The following is a 21,699-nucleotide window of genomic DNA, read 5'->3' as shown; positions in this document are numbered from 1 at the left end:
TCATCCAGCTCTACACCTTGTTGACTCAAATAACATGATACTTCTGAGAGTCGCATGCTGAGGGTCTAACCAAAGTAATAAGTAATCCAAAACAGTACAAACTAATTAAGGTAGTGCGATCATAAAAATTTATCCAGGTGATGATGACAAAACTGGACAGTAAGGAAGATTTTACAGATACAGAACAGTATGGTGGGGTCACACAACATGAACCCAAGATCACGGTTGAGGCCGTCGTCTTGGATATGGAACTTGGCTGTCAGTTTCTGCTCAGTGATTCTGCGTTGTTGTATATCTTGAAGGCCGCCTTGGAGGATGCTTACCCAAAGATCGGAAGCTGAAGTGTTCCCCCACTGGGAGGGAGCATTCCTGTCTGGCGATTGTTGCGTGGTGTTCATTCATCCATTGTTGTAGTGTCTGCACAGTCTCACCAATATACCATGCCATGGGCCATCCTTGCCTGCAGCGTATGAGATCGACCACATTGGCCAAGTCACTTAATATCTGCCGTGTACATGGTGGGTGCTGTTCCCATGTGTGATGGTAGCGGTTGTGAAGTGTTATGGTTGATGTTCTCCTGACGGTTGGGCATTTTGCTGCAAATGATGGTCTATTTAAGGTTTTGCAGTTGTTTGAAGGTGAGGAGTAGAGGCAAGATGCTCGTCATCAACATCAGGCAGCAAGCCCAATGAGACAACCAATGAGCCAGAACAGTCGACAGAGAGATCCATGGTGGAGTGACCAAAGAAAAAAGAGTCGAGTTGGACCACTCCAGAAGGCCATTGCCCTAGGCTCGACATGTATGCTTAAGCTGTCAGGAAATGCGTTAATGCCAGATTCGTCAGCCGTGTTCATAAGACAGTGCAGAACATAATGTAATGCCATCCATGCTCTCAAGACCAATTGCAACATTGTCATCAAACCAGCAGACAGAGGAGGAGTCAACATCCTACAGAACTGAACATACTACTGCAAATAGGCATGCCGACAGCTAAACAACCAAGAACACTACAGACAACTATCTGCCGATTTGACCAAAGAACACAACCTTCAACTGAACAGACTGATCAAGACCTTTGATCCAGACCTTCAGAGTATCCTATGCACTGTCATCCTGCGTATTTCTCATGTTGGAGAGCTCTACTGCCTTCCAAAGATACAAAAGCCAATACACGTGGACGTCCCATCGTATCAGGCAATGGGACCCTGTATGAGAACCTCTCTGGCTATGTCGAGGGCATCTTGAAACTCACTGTACAAGGAACCCCCAGCTTCTGTCAACATTTTCATGCACAAGTCTGAGCAAGATTTCTTTGCTGCACAGGACCTCCGACCAACATTATACACCAGATAATTGATGACATTTTCTTCTTGGCGAGGAATCACGAAACTACTACATAGTGATATCAACAAGTTTCATCCCACCATCACACTTACGATGGACTACTCTTCAGAATCAGTCTCATTCTTGGACACACGCATCTCCATCAAGGACAGATACCTCAGTACTTCACTCAACTGCAAGCCCATGGATAACCTCGTGATGCTGCACTTCTCTAGGTTCCACCCTAAACATATTAAAGAAGCTATCCCCTACAGACAAGCCCTGCACATACACAGGACCTGCTCAGATGAGGAGGAATGAAACAGACACCTAAAGATTTTGAAAGGCGCCCTCATAAGAATGATACACGATGCTCAACTCATCGATCAACAGTTCCAACGTGCCACAGTGAAAAACCGCAACGACCTCCTCAAAAGACAGACACAGGATACGACTCAAAGTACCCTTCGTCGCCCAGTACTTGCCCGGAGCGGAGAGACTACGCCATGTACTTCGCAGCCTTCAACATGTCATCGATGACAATGAGCATCTTGCCAAGATGTTCCCTATATCTCCACTTCTCGCCTTCAAACAACCGCCAAACCTTAAACAAACCATCATTCACAGCAAACTACCCAGCCTTCAGGAGAACATCGACCACAACGCCACACAACCCTGCCAAGGCAACCTCTGCAAGGCATGTCAAATCATTGACATGGATACTACTATCACACATGGGAACACCACCCATCGTGTACACAGCAGATATTCATATGACTCAGCCAGTGTTGTGTATGTCATATGCTGCAGGCAAGGATGCTCTGAGGCAAGACTATGCAGATGCTACAACAACGGATGAATGGACACCGCAAAACAATCGCCAGACAGGAATGCTCCCTCCCAGTCAGGGAACACTTCAGTGGTCAAGGAAATTCAGCTTCCAATCTTCGGGTAAGCGTCCTCCAAGGCGGCCTTCGAGATACACAACAAGGCAGAATCGCCCAGCAGGAACTGATAGCCAAGTTCCGTATTCATGAAGATGGCCTCAACCGTGATCTTGGGTTTGTGTTGCGCAAAATGTGACCCCACCACAATGTTCTGTATCTGTAAAATCTTCCTTACTGTCCTGTTTTGTCACCATTACCTGGATAAATTGTTCTGGCAATAATATCTACAAAACTGCCCATTACTCCTGTTCCTGTCTTACTTTCATACTTTTTAGAGACTTGTAGAAACCATTTAACCCCTCAGCCTGTTTGGCCATTCATTGAAATCATAGCTAAGTTCCGATCTAACTCCACATTATACATACGTTAATTGCTTTGAGTTACAAAAATATCTATCAACATCAGGTTTAAATTGAGCAACTGATCTGGTATCAATTGTTATTCGTGGAAGAGAGTTCCAAACTTGTGTCGTCATCAGTGTGTACTAAATTTTATTGATTTCATTCCAGGCGGGTGTACCTCATGTTTTTAGGACTGTACTCCTGAAGGCTGAAGACAGCCTTAACTTACCACCCCACCTGTAACTTTTGAAAATGTCAATCAGATCACCCACCGCCTAACTTTTTAAGCTCCAAGAAATGTAACTTCAGTTAGTACATTCTTTGGTGGCACAGTGAGTCAGTAGTTACCACTGTTGCCTCACAGCACCACGGACCTAGGTTCGATTCCACCCTTGGATGACTGTCCGAGTGTAGTTTGCATCTTCTCCGCGTGTCTGCGTGGGTTTCCTCTGGGTGCTCTGGTTACCTCCCACTGTCTAAAGGTGCGCAGGTTAGATGGATCGGCCATGCAAAATTGCCCTGATGGATGTGCACCAGATTGATTTCACAGGTCGGCGCAACATCGAGGGCCGAAGGGCCTGTACTGCGCTGTAATGTTCTATGTGCAGGCAAGTTAGGTTAGCCAAGGGAAATACAGGGTGACAGGGATAGGGTAGGGGGATGGGTCTGGGTGGGATGGTCTTCACAGGGTTGGTGTGGATTCAATGGGCCAAATGGCCTGCCTCCACACTTTGGGGATTCGATGATCTTATGAATCTCTTTCTCTGGGTAAATGAAAACAGCGTTCCATCCGAAGACGTGGTGTAGTATAACCAGTTTTGTCTAACCAGCTTTAACGACAAAACCCATCAGGTTTTCTGATTTTTTTTTATACCTTCTTCAGGGGGACTTTAAAGGCGATGAATCTTGTGCCCGGGAGCCGGCGTCCCACAGCAGAATATTTCTGCCATCTGCAGAGAGAGAAGAGGAAACATGAGAGATAACGAGGCAGCAATAGGTGAGAAATGCTTCAGGGAAAAGGAACAGATTGAAAATCAGGAAGAAAACACCAGCGGGAGAGGGGAAGCCCGACCCCAGAGGAGACCAGCGCCCAGGAACTGAAGGCCCTACCTATCCGGGATCTTGTTTTTGCTCATGGCTTCAGATTGGCTGGCGCTACCCACACCGCGAGTGCCGCTGCCGCCGAGCCGCCTGACACTCCCCACCGCCAGGAACAGGCCTCGGACCTGGTGCCAGGTCAGGCCCATTGCGCAGGCGCGCCTTGGACAAACGGTGAGGGAGGGGCTGGGAGCGGGGCTCGGGGGTGGAGGAGACAGAGGGCCAGTGAGTGAGGGAGGGGACAGGGAGGCAGAGGGCTGGGCCAGTGAGTCGGGGAGGGGACAGGGAGGCAGAGGGCTGGGCCAGTGAGTGGGGGAGGGGCACTGGACATGGAGGAAGAAGGGGACAGGGAGGAGGAGGATGGGGACAGGGGGGAGGAGGAGGATGGGGGGAGGAAGAGGAGGATGGGGGGGTGTGGGTCGAAGTGGGGAATTGGAAGATGGGGAGTGGAAATGGGGGTGGAGTGAAGTTGAGCGGGGAAGTGGAAGTGGGTGGGAAGTGGAAGAGGGGGTACTGCAGTTGGGGGGGTCAAGTAGAATTCAGGTGAAGTGGACGTCTAGGGTGAAGTGGAAGTTGGATGGGGGTGTGGAAGATGGGAGTGTAGTGGAACTCAAATGAGGAAGTGGAGGGGAATGGGAGTCAAAGGGTGTGGAAGTGTGGGAAATAGACATCAGGTATGTGGAAGTCAGAGCAAGTGGAAGTTGGGAGAATTGGACATGGGGTGAAAATGGAAGTCAAGGAGGAGTGCAAATTGGGGTGGGGGAGAAGTGGAAATCGGGAAGTGGAAGTGGGTGCAAGTGGAATTTGGAGCAAGTGGAGGTCTGCGAGAGAAGTGAAAGTCGGGGGAAGTGGAGATGGGGAAGGTGGAAGTCAGGGAAGTGGAAGTGGGGGAAAGTGGAAGTGGGGGAAGTGGAGGTGGGGAAAATGGAAGTGGTGGAGAATGGAAGTTGAGAGTGGGAGAAGTTGAAGTCGGGGAAGTGGAAGTAAGGGTTGGATTGGAGGTCTAGCAGGGAAATAGAGGTCTGGGGGCGAATAGAGGTCTGAGGTGGGGAAATGTAGATCTGGGTTAGACGGAATGGTAATCTTGGGGGTAGGAGGTAGAAGTCAGGGATATGTGTAAGTCAAGGTGGGGGCATGAGGATGTTGGGGCTGGAAGTGGAAGTCAGGATGAAGTAGAAGTTGTGGTGTGTGGAGGTTTGGGGAAAGTGGAAATTGGGATATGTGGAAGTTGGGGGATATGGAAGTAGGTGTGTGGAGGATGTTGATGTCTCGGGGGGAAGACGATGTCTGGGGGAAGTGGAAGTAGAAGTGGGGAGGAAATGGAAGTCAAGGTTGGAGGAAATAGAGGTGGGCAGGGAGTGAAGGTCTGGGGGGAAATGGAAGTCGGGGGATGTGGAAATCGAGGTTTGAAGTGGAAGTTGGGTGTGCGGCAAGTCATGGGAAGTGGGGATAAGTGGAAGTTGGGGAGGGAATGGAAGTCAGTATTTGGAGGGATGTGGAGGTCGGGTGAAGAGGATGTCTGGGAGGAAGTGGAACTGGGGAGGAAATGGATGTTAGAGTTGGGGAAGTGGAAGTTGGGGTGCAGTGGAAGTTAAGGGGTCATGGAAGTGGGATAGGAAGTGGAAGTGGGTGGGAATTGCAAGTGGATGTTGAGGGAAATGGAAGTTTGGGGGAAATGGAAGTCAAGGAGCAAAATGGCAGTTGGGGGTGGTGGAAATCAGAGGGGGCATTTGAAAGTCCAGGAGAAGGTGAGGGAGTGGAAGACCGGTGGGGTGGGGCAGGGTAGTGGAGGTATGGTATGTGGAGGGAGGTCCTGTGTGGGCGTGGAATGGAGGCTGAGGGAGGAATGGGAGGTCTGATGGGGAAGGAATTTGGGACGTGGGGGAACAGGAAAGTCAGGGGGCAGAAGTGGAAGTTAAAGGGGAATGGAGATCTTGCAGGGTGGAATGGAGGTTTGGGGGGAAGTGTAAGTCAATGTGGGTAGTGTAGGTATGGGGTCTGGAAAGAGGTCTAGTGTGCAGGTGGAATGGAGGCTGGGGCGGGAATTGGAGGTCATTGAGGGGGGAATGGAGTTCTGGTGGGGTGGGGAATAAAAGTCCGGGGGAAAGTGGAAGTCGAGGGTGGGGGGAAATGCAAGTTGGGGTGGAGTGGAAGTCAAGGGGAAGTGGAACACGGGGAATGGAATTGAGGGGGGAAGTGGAAGTCAGGGGAAATGGAAGGCAGGGCAAGTGGAAGTCAGGGTGTGGGGGAAGCGGAAGTTGGAGGGATGTGGAAGTCAGGGTGTGGCAGGATGTGGAAGTTGGGGAGAAGTGGAAATCGGGGTGGGGGTAACTGGATGTCCAGGGTGGGTTAGAAGTGGAAGTTGGGGTGTGGAAGTGGTAGGCAGGGGCATGTGGAAGCTGGAATTGGAGGTGGGTGGGAAGTGGAGGTGTGGGAAGTAGAAGTGAGGACAAAATGGAAGTTGTGGGTGGGGGAACTGGAAGTTGGTGGCAGTGGAAGTTAAGGAGGAAGTGGAGGTCGGCAGAAAGTGGAAGTCAGGTTTGGGTAAAGTGGAGCATGTGGAAGTTGAAGTATGAGGGAAGGGTAAGTTGGAGTAAGTGGAAGTGGTGGGAAGTGGAAGGCAGGGTTTGTGGAAGTCGGGGGTGGGAGGTTGTGGAAGTGGAAAGCCTGGGAAATTGGATGTTGAAGGGAATGGAAGTGGGCGGAAGCGGAAGTCGGGGTGAAATGTTGATCTGTGGGGAAATGGAGGTTTTGGGCGGGAGGTTGGAGGTTGAGGGTGGGGAAACTGGAAGTTGGGGGAAGTGAAAGTAACAGAAAAGTGGAAGATGGGGAGACAAAGTGGGGAGAGGTGAAAGTCGGGGAAATGGAAGTTGGTGTGTGGGGGCATGTGGATGTCTGAGAGGAAGTGGAAGTGGGGAGGAAATGGAAGTCAAGGTTGTGGGAAGTGGAAGAGGTAGTGGAAGTGGTGTGGGAAGTTATAGTGGGGGGAAGAAGAGGTGGGGTGGAAAGTGGAAGTTGGGGAAAGTAGAAGTCGGGGAGAAAATGGAGGTGGGCAGGGAATGAAAGTCTGGGGGGGCATATGGATATTTTGGGACTGGAAGGAAGGGTTGGCATGATGTGAAAGTAGACAGGACGTGAAAGGAAAGTGGAAGTTGGGGTAAAATGGAAGACGGGGAGTGGAAGTTGGTGGGAAATGCAAGTTGATATAGGTGAAAAGTGAAAGATGGGGGGGAATGGAGATCGGGGCACGAAGTGGAGATTGGCTGCAAAATGGCAGCTGGGGGGAGCCAGTGTGGAGGATTGGGTGATGTGGAAGTCAGGTACAATGGAAGTCTAGCGGGGAATTCAGGTCTGGGGGGGTTGGGAGTGGACGTCTGGGGGTGAATAGAGGTCTGAGGCAGGGAAGTGTAGGTCTGGGGGGATGGAATGGAAATCTTGGGGGGGAAGTGAAAGTCAGGTGGGATGTGTAAGTTAAGATGAGGGGCTGTGGATGCTGGGGGCGGAAGTGGAAGTTGGGCTGAACTGGAAGGATGGGGGGTGTGGAGGTTTGGGGAAAGTGGAAGTTGGGGTATGTGGAAGTTGGTGTGTGGGGGGTTGTGGAAGTCAGGGGCAAGAGGATGCCTGGCAGAAGTGGAAGTTGGGGTGTGTGGAGGTTTGAAGGAAGTGGAAGTTGGGGGACAGTGGGAGATAAGAGGTAGTGGAAGTAGGGTGGGAAGTGGAAGTTGCGGGTAAGTAGAGATGGGGTGGGAAGTGGAAGTCAGGTTTGGAAGTGGAAGTAGGGAAGAAAGTGGAGGTAGGCAGGGAGTCAAGGTCTGGGGGGTCAAGTGGAAGTTGGAAGAAGTGAAAGTTGGCCGGAAGTGGAGATAGGTGGGCAATTGGAAGTTGGGGGAATGTGGAAGTCTAAAGGCAAGTGGAAGTTCGATGTGGGGCAAGTCATGGGAAGTGGGGGCAAGTTGAAGTTGGGGGAAATGTTGATCGGTAGGGAAATGGATGTCTTGGGCGGGTGTGAAGGTTGGAGGTGGGGAAACGAGAAGTTGGGGGAAGCAGAAGTGGCAGGACAGTGGAAGACGGGCAGACAAAGTTGGGGGAAGTGGAAGGCAGTGTTTGGGCGGATATGGAAGTCGGGGGGAAGAGGATGTCTGGGAGGAAGGGGAAGTGGGGAGGAAATGGAAGTCAAGGTTGGGGGAAGTAGATGTCAGGTCGAAGTGGAAGTTAACAGGTAGTGGAGGTTGGGTGGGAAGTGAAAGTAGGTAGGAAGTGAAAATGGGGGCAAGTGGAAGTGGGGGAAGTAGAGGTGGGGTGGAAAGAGGAAGTTGGGGGAAGTGGAAGTCGGGGTTGGAAGTGAAAGTCAGGGTAAGTAGATGTCGGGGAGAAAGTGGAGGTGGGTGGTAAATGAAGGTCTGGCGGATGTGTAAGTGGAATGTGGGAAAAATGGATGTTGGAGGGAGAGGAAATGGGTGGGAAGCAGAAGTCGAGGGAAAGTCGAAGCTGAGGATAAATGCAGATACAGGGAAAGTGGATGTTGAATGGCAAAATGGCTGTTGGATGGGGAAGTGGGAGTTGGAGGTCCGGGAAGGGGTGAGTGAGTGAAGGTCTGATGGGGTGGGGGGGAGTGGAGCTATGGGGTGTGGAGGGAGGTCTGGTGTGGGGTGGAATGGAGACAGGGGTGGGAATTGGAGGTCTTTGTGAGGGGGTCTAGGGAGAAGAATTCAGGGTGTGAAGGAACGTGAAAGTCAGGGGGCAGAAATGGAAGTTGGGGGAAATGGAGATCTTGTGGGGTGGAATGGAGGTTTTGGGAGGAAGTAAAAGTCGAGGATGGAGTTAATTGTAAGTCGGGGGAAGCGCAAGTCAGGGAGAGTGTAAGGTAGGTGGGGACGTGGACATTTGGGGGGAAGTGGAAGTGGAGGGTAAGAGGAAGTTGGTGATGGGCAAGTGGAAGTCGGGGGAAATGGAAGTGGGGGTGTGGGGTGTGTGGAAGTTGAAGGGGCTTGGAAGTTGGACAGAAGTGGAAGTCAGGGATGGGGGACATGTGGAAGTCAGTATGTGGAAGTTGGGGACAGTGGAAGTCCGGGGAGAAGTGGAGGTTGGTTGGTGGAAAGTTGAAGTTGGGGATGGGAGAAAGTGGAAGTCGGGGGGTGTGGAATGGGGAAGTGGAAGTTGGAAAGAAGTGGGATGGAGTGAAAGGGGGAAGTGGAAGAGGCAAGAGGGGGTGTGGGGTACGTGGAAGACAGGGGAAAGTGGAAATTGGGGGAATAATGGAGGACTTCTGGGGGACTGGAGGTTGGGGTGTGGAAACCGGAAGTCAAGGGGAAGTGGAAGTGGAAGTGGCGAGAAAGTGGAAGACGGGGGAGCAGAATTCAGGGGAAGTGGAAGTTGAGGGAAATAGAAGTCGGAGAGTTGGGGTGATGTGGAAGTCGGGGGGAAGAGAACGTCTGGGAGAAAGTGGAAGTGGGAAGGAAACGGAAGTCAAGGTTGAGAAAGTGGAAGTCGGGAAGCAGTGGAAGCTAACAGGTAGTGGAAGTGGGGTGGGAAGGGAAGGTGGGGAGAAGTAGGGGCAGTGTGGAAGGTGGACGTCTGGAAAGTGGAAGTTGGGGGTCAAGTGGAAGTTGGGGTAAGTGGAGGTGGGCGGGGAGTGAAGGTCTGGGGCCAAGTGCAAGTTGTTGGGAAGTGGAAGTCGGTGGGGAAGTGGAAGTCGGGGGTGTGGGTATATGGAAGTGGGTGAGAAATGGATATCGGGGAAAGTGGAAGCTGGGGGAAATGGAGGTCTGGGTGAAGTGAAAGTTGAGGGGAGAAATGGCAGTTGGGGGAGGGGAAGTGGAGATTCCGGGAGTGGGGGAGATGTATGGAGGTTTGGGGCATGGAGGGAGGTCTGATGGGGCGGGGGGGTGGAATGGAGGTTGGGGCGGGAATTAGTGGTCTTTGTAGGGGGAATGGGGTTCTGGTGGGAGGGAGTTGGATGTCTGGGCAGGAGATGGAAGTTGAGGGTGGAGTGGAAGTCGGGGATGGGGGAAAATGGAAGTTGGGATGTGGGGATGTGGAAGTCAGAGGAAATTGGAAGTTGGGAACACGTGGATGTCGGGGATGTGGGGAAATGGTAGGCAGGGGCATGTGGAAGTCAGGGTATGGCGGGATGTGGAAGTTGGGGGGAAATGGATGTCTGGAGTGGGTTGGAAGTGGAAGTCGAGGTGTGGAAGTAGTAGGTGGGAGCATGTGGAAGGCAAAATTGGTGGTGGGTAGGAAGTGGAGATGTGGGCAAGTGGAAGTGAGGAAGAAAGGGAAATTGTGGGTGGGGGAAGTCAGGGGCAGTGGAAATGAACTAAGTGGAAATGGGGGAAGTGGAGATAGAAGGGATGCAGATGTTGAGGGGAGGGAAGTTGAAGTTGGGGAGGAGTGTTGGTCTGGGAGCCTTGGGGGGAAACAGAGGTCAGATGGTGGAAAGTGGAAGTCGGGAGGAGTGGAAGTCAGGGGGTTGTAAGCCAGGGATGGGGGGATGTGGAAGTAGAGGGGAAGTGAAAGTTGTGGGGAGTGGAAATGGGTGTGAAGTGGAAGTTGGGGAAGTGGAAGTTGGGAATGGAGGGCCGGGGGGAAGCGGAAGTTGGGTGCGAAATGGCAGTTGGAAAGGAAGTGGAAGTTGGAGGGGGGATTTGGAGGTCCGGGAGGGGGTGGGACAAGTGGAGGTATGGGATGTGGGGAAGATCCAGAGTGGGAGGGGCATTGGAGTGGAGGTTGGGTTGTAGCAGAAGTTGGTGGGGTGGGGGGGGGGGGGGGGTGGCGGAAATGATGTGGAGTTTGGGGAAGGGAGAAGGAGATGTGGAGGGGGAAATGAAGTTTTGGGGGTTGAATGGAGGTCCAGGGTGACTGTAGAGGTGCAGAGTGGAGGTCTGGATGCAGCAGATGGAGGCCTTGGGGCACAGAAATGGAAGTCTGTGGCGGGAGGAATTAGAAGTGTGGGGATTGTGGATCTCTTGGATGGGCGGGGAGGTCCAGTTTGGTGGAGGTCGGGCATCAGGAATTGAAGTGGTTGTGAAGGTAAATGAAGGTCTTGGGTGGTGGAAGGAGGTCTTGGGGGGGGTAAGTGGAAGTCAAAGGCAGGGGGCAAGTAGAAATTGGGGAAGTGAAAGTCAGTTGGGGGAGTGGGGGAAAGTGGAAGTTGGGGAGAAGTGGAAGTCACGGGGGAAGTGCAAGTGGAGGGAAGTGAAACTCAGGATGGGTGGGATGTGGAATTTGGGGGGGAATGGAAATTGGGAAGTGTAACTCAGGGATGGGCGTGAGTGGTAGGTGGGGGCATGTGGAAGTCAGGATGTGGAAGTCGGCGGGGGGAGGGGAAGTGGATGTCAAGGGTGAGTTGGAAGTGGAAGTCAGGGTATGGAAGTGGTAGGCTGGAACATATGGAAGGCAGAAGTAGAGTGGGCGGGAAGTGGAAGTTTGAGGAAGTTGTAGGTGGGGGAACTTAAAGTCGGGGGCAGTGGAAGTTAAGGGGGAAGTGGAGGTAAGCAGAAAGTGAAAGTCAGGTTTTGGGGGCAAGTGGGGGTGTGTGAAAGTCAGGGGGTATGGAAGTGGAGGTGAAGTGGAAGTTGGAGGGAGTGGAAGTGAGTGATGTTGCAAAGTTGGGTAGAGTACTTGTGGATTGGGAGGCAGGAAATTAGAATTTGGTGGTTGTAAAATGCTTGGTGGGAAAGGTTTGTGTGGTACCTTTAAAAGATGATGTGCTCTTTGTGTGCTTAGAGATTTTTAAAAAAAGATGTCTGCGAGGAGCAGTTTGAAGTTTGTAAGTGTACAGAGAACACCCGACTTGAAACATTTGTATTGAAAGGTCGTACAGTTAGCAGGCCAAACAGCAGTTTTTACGAATGCAACAAGTTCTGAATTTATCCAATCAATTTGAACCAAGCACTTAGATACCAAAAACCAATTAAATTTAAATCTGATTGTTTTGACAACATAGGATCAATCCTATTGTAATAAATTGATATGTCATATGTCATCAAGGCTATAAAAGAAAGGGGGCAGTTGGACAAAGATAACAGAGCTAACTGCCATCCACCAGAGTTAACCGTCCTTAGCTCTCAAGAGAGAATCACCGGCTCTCACATCCTCTTCTCTGTCTTAGAGAAAGAACCCATCTCAATAACAACTAGTGGTGACACAACTAGTGAATACTCCTGACAGACGAATCTTTGGAGAAGGCACGGAGCATTCCAGAAGGCACGTAACCTGGCTGTAATTTTGAGAGACGAAGTTCTATCCTTTTTTATAAGTAGTACTTATATTTACTAGATCAGCATACTATTAGAATCTTGTTTTATTCAGGAACAGTAGTTAGAAGGGGTTTATTTGTTTTGTTAATTTGTTCACTGTTAGATAAAATAAAACTGTTACTTGTTGATTGTAAAGTGAGTGTCCACTTTGAACCCACCCCCGAGTTCAATTCTGACCCCCGACCTCCACCCCACTGGACCTTCCAAACTGACCCCTTCCCCAACGTCCACTTCCCCCAGTATCCACTTGCACTTCCCACTGTTATAAAGCGAAGGTTGACCATCTCTGAGAACTAAAACCGAAACACCCACAGAGGAGCACCTCGCCTTATAATCCGTAAAAGGAGTGTGAAAAGTGGTGTAACCTGCCTTTCAGCAACTTCTAGTGGTTAAATAAAATAAATCCCTGACCCTCACTTTAAAATCAACAGTAACAATTTATTTATTTAACTGTAATTGTGAACGAATTAACTAAACTATTAAGAAACCAAATAAATCCTTTCTAACTACGAACTATTCCTGAATAAAGCAAGATTCTAAAGGTATGCTGTTCCAGTAATACAAATCCCACTTACATAAACAAAATAGAATTTAGTCTCTAGAATTTTTTTTTCTTTTATTCATTCACAGGATGAGGCATCAGTGGCTTGGCCAGCATTTATTGCCCATACCAATTATGAATCAACCACATTGCTGTGGGTCTGGAGTCACATGTAGGCATGGCAGTTTCTTTCTGTAAAGGACATGATTGAACCAGAGGGGTTATTCCTGATAATTGGCAATGGATTCATAGTCACCATTAGACTCTTAATTCCAGATATTTATTGAATTCAATTTCCACCATCTGCCTTGCTAGGATTTGTACCCTCGTCCCCAGAACAGTGCCTGGGTCTCTGGATTAATAGTCCAGCGATAATACCACTAGGCCATTGCCTCCCCATTTAGCCAGGGTATGTGTCTTCTGGAATGTTCTGTCTTCTCTGTCAATTCTTCTGTCAGGCATATTAACTAGTTGTGCCATTGATACTGCTGTTATGTAGATAATGCTTTCTCTAAGACATTGAGGTGAGAGCCAGCAATTCTCCCTTGAGAGCTGAGGGCTGCAAGCTCTGGCGGATGGTAGTTAGCTCTGGGGCTTTGTCCAACTACCCCCTTCTTTTTATACCGTTGGTGACATATCAATATTTCTTACAATAGGATTGGTCCTATGTTGTCAAAACCATCAGATTAAATTTAATCTTAGTGCCTGGTTCAAATTGATTGGCTAAAGTCAGAAGTTTGTCGTCTTGGTAAAAACTGCTGCTTGGCCTGCTAACTGTACGGCCTTTCGATACAAATGTTTCAAGTTGGATACTCTGTGTACTTGCAAATTTTCAAGCTGCTGCTCGTAGACATCCATTTTAAATTTCTAAGCACAGAAGAGGCACATGATCTTTTAAAGGGACCATGCAATGCTTTTGCCTCCGGCATTTTACAAACACTAAATTCTAACTTTCTTCTTCCCAATCCCCAAGTATTGTACCCAACTTTGCAACAACCTGAAACCATGAACATCATGGGGTCCAGAATCAATGTTGAAGACTCCCAAGCCAGCTCCCTCCTGACTGCATACCACTGCTCCATCACCTCTGCTAGGTCAGTCCTGCCGGTGGGACAGGACGTATCCAGGGACGGTGATGGTGGTGTCTGCAACATTGTCAATAACATGTGGTTCTCTGAGTCATGACTCTGTCAGGCTGTTGCTTGACTATCCTGTGTGATAGCTCTCCCAAGGTGGACTCTTCAGGGTCAATAGGGTTGCTTCTGCCATTGCCTTTTCTGGTGTCTTGGTCAATGCCTGGTGACCTGTGGGGTTTCATTTTTTTGAGACTTAGATCTGAATATAAGAATCTATCGATGACCATGAAATGATTGTTGGGAAAACCCATCTCATTCATTACATCTGCTGTCCTCGCCTGGTCTGGCCGACATGTGACCCCCATACCCACAGCAACGTGGTCGACTCTCATTTGCCCACTGAAATCACCCAAGTTCCAGATTTTTCAAAAATTTAAATCGCATTCCATCATCGACTGTGGTGGGATTTGGATGCCAGAACATTAGCCCACTTTCTGGATTAATAGTCGAGTGATTGTTCTGCTTAGCCATCACCTCCCCTGAAGCGGGGCGGGGGGTGGGGTGGGGTAGGTCCTCTGAGTGGGAGGTGGTCTGGGTGGGGGAGACGAGAAGGAGAGGGAAAGCGGTGAGGGGAGAGGCTGGAAGGAAGGACTGGGGAGGGTCGGGGGAGCTGGGAGAAGTAGAGGGCTGTGGAGAAGGCGGATGGATGGGAGGGGAGGGTAGTGGGTGGGTTTCGGGAGGTGAGGGGGTGGGGGGAGGCTCGGGCAGGAAATGAACTGAATGGCTGGTGGAGGAGAGGGTCAGGGTCAGAGATGAAGTCCTAGGGGTGGCAACAGAATAAAGGGGGAATGCCAAGGGTGTCGTGTCGTGTCGTACAAACGCAGCAGCGCGCTTGCGCAGGAGCGCGAGACCTTTCGTTCACGACGGTTGGGAGTTTGAATTTTTGAATTGATCTGACGGTTGTTTCCACAGAGAGGTTCTCTGGCTGTGCTCCTCGACAGCCCTCCTTTCCAGCAGCAGCAGCAACAACAACAACAGCTCCTCAGCGTCAGCGCTGGGAGAGTGCCGCAAAATTTCCATCCCCCATTCCGGATCTGTCCGTCCGTTACAGGGCCGGGGGAAATCAGTCCTGTGCTCTAAAAGAGAGAGGAAAAAAAAACCCAGCCAAACCTCACTGCTTCAGAACTAGGGGTCGCCCAACAGATCAGGAGGATTTTGCTTTCTTTCTCAGAGGGACTTTGGGAATCTTCCCCCTGCTAAGGAGGTGGCAGCAGAGCCCTTGAACCTTCTGAAGGTCGAGGTAGATGGATTCTTGATAAACAAGGGGGCAAATTGGCCTACTCGTACAGCAGCTCCTGCTTTGTGTAATGTATTTCTTTTTGTACTCTCTCAATTGCTGAGCTTGTTTTTGTTTTGGTCTCCAGAAGAGGTTGGAAGATGCCCTGTCCAGAATGTGGCTCCTCTGAGGTAGTAGAGGATTCCCACTACAGCCAGAGCCACTTGGTATGTACGGAGTGTGGCTTCCTGCTGACCGAGGGCCTGCTCACCACCACACGCTCTGAGGAAACTTTCTCCCAAGGTACAAGCCTTGTTTTTCATAGAATCATAAAATCCCTACAGTGCGGAAAGAGATCATTCAGCCCATCAAATCTGCACTGACCGTCCGAACAGCATCCCACCCAGACCCAGTCCCCCTCCAAATCCATTTGCACATCTTTGAACTGTGGCAGGAAACTGGAGCACCCAAAAGAAACCCACGCAGACACGGGGAGAATGTGCAGACTCCACGCAGACAGTTGCCCAAGGCTGGAATCAGACCAGGGTGCCTGGTGCTGTGAGGCACCGTGAGCTAACTACTGAGCCACCGTGCTGGCCCATGACTGAATGATTCCTGCAGTGGTTCCCTGATCTTGAGTGATACACACAAAATGAGAGGATCCTTATGGGCCAGCAGAGCTTATGCCATGCCTCTTAAATATCTGCAGGAAGGAAATATTTGCTGCTTCTCCTGCTCATGATTACCACTACAGATGAGAATCTTTGAATTGTCTCCAGAATATGGACTAGCCTCCTGATACGCTTGCACTCACTAATTTATTCAACAGTTTCACAATGCAATTTTTAAAACACCCCTCCCTGCTTCTTGTCCTAAACGGTTTTCTTATTTTTTAATCTCCATCCTCCTGCTGCAGGCTCTGAATCACTGCTCCCTTTTTACTCTTCATTCTTGACAGTACTGATGAAAGAAAACTCAAAACTCTTCACTCATAAAGAAAACCAAAATATTGCATATGCTGGAAGCCTGAAATAAAAATGAAAAATACCGGAGAAACTTGTAGGCCTGGCTGCATTTGTGCAGAGAGAAACAGAATTCGTGTTTTGACTCTGATATGACTTTTTTTCATCTGAAGGTGCTGCCAGACGTGCTGAGTTTCTGCAGCATTTTCTACTTTCATAGAATCATAGAGATATACAGCACAGAAATAGACACCGGTCCAACTCATGCATGCTGACCAGATATCCTAAATGAATCTATTCCATTTTTCCAGCATTTGGCCCATATCTTTCCAAACCATTCCTGTTCATGTACCATTCCAGATGCCTTTTAAATGTTCTAATTGTAACAGCCTTCTTCACTTCTTCTGGCAGCTCATCCCGCACTGACATGCAAAAGTTGCCCCTTGGGTCCCTTTTAAATCATTCCCCTCTCAACTTAAACCTATGCCCTATAGCTTTGGACTGCCCTCCCCTGGCAAAAAGACCTTGACTATTCACTCTATCCATGCCCCTTGTGATTTTATAAACCTCTGTAAGGTCACCCCTCAGCCTCCGATGCTCCAGGGAAAATAGCCCCAGCCTACTCAGCCTCTCCGTCTAGCTCAAACCCTTCAACCCTGGTAGCATCTTTCTAAATCTTTTCTGAATCCTTTCAAGTTTCACAACATCTTTCCTATTATCAGGGAGACCAGAAGTGAATGCTGTATTCCAAAAGTGGCCAAACCAATGTCCTGTACAGCCACAAGATGACCTCCCAACTCCCATACTCAATGCGCTGAGAATAAAGGCAAGCGTACCAACACTGCCTTCACTACCCTGTTGACCTGCAACTCCACTTTCAATGAACTATGAACCTGCACCTCAAGGTCTTTTTGTCTGACAACAGTCCCCAGGACCTTACCATTAAGTGTATAAGTCCTGCCCTGATTTGTCTTTCCAAAATGCAGCACCTCATATTTATCTGAATTGAACTCCATCTGCCACCCGTTGGCCCATATAATCAAGGTCCCTTGTACTCTGAGGTAACCTTCTTTGCATCCATTACACCTACAATTTTAGTGCTATCTGCAAACTTACTAACCATACCTTCTATAGTCACATCCAAATCATCTATATAAATGACAAAAATTTTGATGTTTTTCTCCTATTTTCCTCTGTGGAACTGTGAACCAAGATTAGTGTTTAAAGTTTTAGCAAAGGTCTGTAGCTCGGTTCTGGGTGAGGTTGTTGACTTGCTCGTCAAGCTGACTTGTTTTTGTTCAGATGTTTCGTCACCATGCTGGTGACATCATCAATGAGCCGTCCGATGAAGCGATGTTATTCTACTCCGCTTGGAATTTATACTGTCTGGTCCGTTATGGTGAGTCTGGAAATGACACTACTCATCATAATGGTCCAAACAGTATAAATTCCAAGTGGAGTAGAATAACATTGCTTCATTGGAGGCTCCACTGATGATGTCACCTCGCATGGTGGCGAAAAGTCTGAACGAAAACAAGCCAGCTTGGCGAACAAATCAACAACTTCAAGATTAGGGTTTATTAAACTTTTAACAGCTGTGTACTTTTCTTGACAAAAAGGGGAAGAAAACCAAACACAGATGTTTGTTGCTGGTAACTCGACTGGATTACTAATCTGGGGAACAATGTAGACTATTTGACAATACGCGTTGCAATGCACAGGCCTGGAAGCTAGTGGGCTGTTGTTAGTCAATGAAAGGAGGACTGTCGTGAACCATATAGCCACAGAGAATACTGATTTTTAAAAAAGAACAGGTGACAACTGTATTGAACTGCTCGCATTCACCGGTAACTTTGAAATTAGTGTCTGTGAACAACTCATTATCGAGGATTGCATGAAGGTGTGGCATTGAATTTGTTGAAACTGTTAATTAAAATGATAAATTACAATTCATTTTTTCTTTTTAGTTTATTTCAAAACTGTGTGTCTCTATGTGTTAGAGTGAGGATTATGATCAAAGAAGATTGTTTTTCAATCACATACTGATGAGATTACTTTATTGTTTAGTTTTGTCCTGCTCAAGTTATAGTATTAATCATATATTGACTATCTTGTTTAAGTTACAAACTTGGTATCTAAGATTTGTTATCTGTAGAGTCTACTTGGGAACAGGTGGCAATTTTGAGGGTCATTGAATAAGTTAATTTCACTTTTCTGTGAATCCAGTGATGTTAAGGCTGATTTTAATTTGGCTTGTTATCTCTGGTTGTAACGTCATTTTGTCACACAAGACAGTGACCTGGTGAACTACACATAGTGCAATGTGAGTGAAGTTTTATGCAAAACTTTGATAATACCTTGATCATTATATTTAATCCCTCTTAGCAGAACATGTGTTAAGCTTTTAAACAGTTTTATGAAGGAGAGGGGTCATTTTAATGTTTTGGGAAACTGCACCCCTAAATTTATCTTCTGTTCCTTCCAAAGTATCATTTATCTCTATATTTAGGGGAGGAGAAGTGATGTGTGCATTGGATACTGGTGAGGACATGCACTCTGGGGTAGAAGATAGGCCCTGTGTTGGGGGAACATACATGTCTCGATGTAAAATGGCATTGTTGGAAGTTATTTGTTTCAATCTTTTTTCACAGCAGTGAGATACAGTGAGAGCACGGCAGAGGTGAAAAAGCCTTGTCGCAACCAGATACAAGGTAAGATATCAGAACAGTGAAAGTAAATAAAGCCAAAAGTGCTCATCAGAAATTAAAATTTTGTATTGATCATCCTTTGTCTAAAACTGATGTTTTTGGGAACAGTTCTTATGTTTTGATCTCTAAGGTTGTAATAAGTATTTCAAAGTTAGTAATCCCATAATGTGAAGATGAGACACTTGGTGGGGAGAGTTATCTCTCCAAAAACGACATGCATCAGACATGGAAGCTGCAAATGAAGTCATGTTGATTCAGTTTCGGTGTTTGGTCCTTGAAGGGAGATGCATTGATGGCTGAGGTCTGAAGTGTTTATTGGCACCACTGTCTCAACCAGGGTGTGTGGGTGTGTGTGTGTGTGTGCGCGCATGCGCGCGTGTGTGTATGTGTGTCCTGACAAATATTTGTAATTAATCTCAAAATGTATTCTTAAAAGGGAACTGGAGACATCTTTAGTTTTACATATATGATCTTGTCTTTTTTAAGTGACGCTATTACTGTAATTTAGGAACTGCAGTAGGCAGTTTGTGGACAGCAAGTGCTCTTAAATACAAAAACTGACTGGTTTTTAATGATATTGATTTCAAGGATTCACTGACATCAGAGAACATCTGAGCTCTTCCAAATAATGTTGTGGGATTGTTTCAGCCCAGCTGAGATGGCAGCCATGTCTCAGCCAAAAGTGGTCACTTTCAACAGTGCAGCTGCCTTAGCGCAGCACTCGCCCAGACTTCAAACAGTGTGCAACTCCCTCATTATTGTTTCTGAGTACAAGGTGTTGCCTGTAGTATTATTACTTGTAGTGTTGCCTGGAGCCACTACTCTGATGTGGTCCTTCTCTGATTGCGTGCACCTCTCTCGGTCTCTCACTTCTGTCACTCTTCACACAGGTCAGAAGAGAGTACATGACCTGTGTCGGATTTTGCGAGTACGTCCAGTTGTTGAAGACACAGCCAGCGAGCTTTACTTGAAGGTGTATGAGCATCAAAGCTTCCTGCATGTCACTCTGGAGAAGAAGGAAGCCTTGGTGGGCTGCTGTGTTCACATCTCATGTCGCCAGCACAATTGGCCTCTGACCCTGAGTACTATCTGCTCGCTGCTTCACGTGGAGCCCACCCTCTTCTCAACTGTCTACCAGCATCTGCTAAAAGAACTAAGGCTGGATATCCCAACGCTCAGCCTTTTGGATCTTGTGAAAACTCACTGTGATGGGTGAATATATCCATCTTTTATCCTCTAACTTGCATCGAGCATCCACAGTCTTTAAATAGCTTCACTGCTCCAAATGAGACTCGTTAAAGTTGCTTTGCAAAAGTAAGGATTTAACAAACAGGCAGTCAGATGCAATGTATCTGTCTCCTCAGCTAAGCTTGGCATCCTGCCTCTGTAGGCCATAGGCATTGTTGTCATCTTTCACAACCACTCCAACAAGGTATCTGATTTCTCTGGTTTGTAGGCCATATTCCCTGTTCTTTGGGTGTATTCTATCCTTGTGTAGTGAGCTTCACAGAAAGGCAGAATATTTGGGTTTAAGCTGCTCTATGTAACAGTGACAACTGCAGCCCTGTGCTCAGGAATGATTAAGCTTCATTCAAAGGAAATCACATCAGCAAATGCTGGATGCACACAGAGTCCATAAGACATAGGAGAGATTGTTTTCTAAATGGGAAGAAAATTCAGAAATCTGAAGTGTAATGAGACTTGGGAGTTCTAGTCCAGGATTCTCTCAACGTAAACTTGCAGGTTGAGTCAGTAGTTGGGAAGGCAAATGCAACTTTGGCATTTATTTTGAGAGGACTTGAATATAAAAGCAGGGATGTACATCTGAGTCTCTATAAAGCTCTGGTCAGGCCACATTTGGAGTATTGTGTGCAGTTTTGGCCCCATATCTCAGGAAAGATGTACTGGCCCTGGAGCGGGTTCAGAGGAGGTTCACGAGAATGGTCTCAGGAATGAAAAGCTTAACATATGAGGAACGTTTGAGGACTCTGGGTTTATTCTCGATGGAGTTTAGAAGGATGAAGGTGGAATCTAATTGAAACGTACAGAATACTGAATGGCCTGGACAGAGTGGATGTTGGGAAGATGTTTCCGTTGGTAGGAGAGACTAGGACCCGAGGGCACAGCCTTAGAGTAAAGGGAAGACCTTTTAGATAGGAGGTAAGGAGAAACTTCTTCAGCCAGAGAGTGGTGAATCTATGGGATTCACTGCCACAGAAGGCTGTAGAGGCCAGGTCATTGAGTATAGTTAAGATGGAAATAGATAGGTTCTTGATTGTCAAGGGGATCACGGGTTACGGGGAGAAAGCGGGAGAATGGGTTGGGTGGGCAGTGTCAGAATGAGAAATAACTGGTGGTGATTCTATACCAACCCCCTACTGCTCACTTAACTTTGACCTGGTCATAGACTCCAGGCAATATCATAATATGAAATGGTTTCAAATAGAGCCATAGGTCTGTTTCTGTGCTGTACATGTCTATCAGCCCAACTCGTCCATGCCGACCAGATATCCTAAATTAATCTAGTTCCATTTGACAGCATTTGGCCCATAACCCTCTAAACTCTTCCTATTCAAATACCCATCCAGATGCTTTTTAAATGTTGTAGTTGTATCAGCTTCCGCAACCTCCTCTGGCAGTTCATTCCATACATGTACCACCCTTTGTGTGAAAATGTTGCTCTTTAGGTCCCTTTTAAATCTTTCCTCTCTCACGTTAAACCTATGCGCTCTAGTTGTGGACTCCCCTACCCTGGGGAAAAGTCCTTGACTATTGACCTTATCCATGCCTTTCATGATTTTATAAACTTCTATAATGTCACCTCTCAGCCTCCGATGCTCCAGGGAAAATAGCCCCAGCCTATTTAGCCTCTCCCTATAGCTCAAACCCTCCAACCCTGGCAATAACCTTGTAAATCTTTTCTGAACCCTCTCAAGTTTTACAACATCCTTCCTATAGCAGGGAGACCAGAATCAAACACAGTATTCCAAAAGTGGCCTAACCAATGTCCTGCACAGCTGCAATATGACAACTCAACTCCCATACTCAATGCACTGACCAATGCAAGCGTACCAAATGCTTTCTTCACTACCCTGTCCACCTACGACACTACTTTCAAGGAACTATGAACCCGCACGCCAAGATCTCTTTGTTCAGCAACACTCCCCA

At 48.0% G+C, this 21,699-nt stretch overlaps 2 protein-coding genes across 9 annotated transcripts in view; one reads left to right on the top strand and one right to left on the bottom strand.

The window, feature by feature from the left end:
• Positions 1–3,896, bottom strand: part of LOC109923083 — a 15,523-nt gene extending 11,627 nt beyond the window's left edge. For both annotated transcript variants that reach the window (XM_048618481.1, XM_048618482.1), the window contains exons 1-2: positions 3,723–3,896; positions 3,487–3,562 (exon numbers count right to left, since the gene is read on the bottom strand). In XM_048618481.1, coding sequence (XP_048474438.1) covers positions 3,487–3,562; positions 3,723–3,859 — 213 coding nt within the window. In that variant the 5' untranslated portion in view covers positions 3,860–3,896. The remainder of the gene's footprint in view (positions 1–3,486; positions 3,563–3,722) is intronic.
• The window catches only part of LOC109919797 (BRF2 RNA polymerase III transcription initiation factor subunit), a 51,211-nt gene that overhangs the window by 20,712 nt on the left and 8,800 nt on the right, over positions 1–21,699 (top strand). For 2 of the 7 annotated variants that reach the window (XM_048618469.1, XM_048618467.1), the window contains 4 exons: positions 3,496–3,609; positions 15,010–15,164; positions 18,475–18,534; positions 19,422–19,743. In XM_048618469.1, coding sequence (XP_048474426.1) covers positions 15,023–15,164; positions 18,475–18,534; positions 19,422–19,743 — 524 coding nt within the window. In that variant the 5' untranslated portion in view covers positions 3,496–3,609; positions 15,010–15,022. Of the gene's footprint in view, positions 1–3,495; positions 3,849–10,722; positions 10,740–14,039; positions 14,096–14,396; positions 14,886–15,009; positions 15,165–18,474; positions 18,535–19,421; positions 19,744–21,699 lie in introns of those variants that run through there. The other 5 variants (XM_048618466.1, XM_048618468.1, XM_048618464.1 and 2 more) reach the window with 5 other exon arrangements.

This window comes from Rhincodon typus, chromosome 40 (genome assembly GCF_021869965.1).
Source record: "Rhincodon typus isolate 14 chromosome 40, sRhiTyp1.1, whole genome shotgun sequence".
NCBI lineage: Eukaryota > Metazoa > Chordata > Chondrichthyes > Orectolobiformes > Rhincodontidae > Rhincodon > Rhincodon typus.
This window is presented reverse-complemented; position numbering and strand designations above follow the sequence as displayed.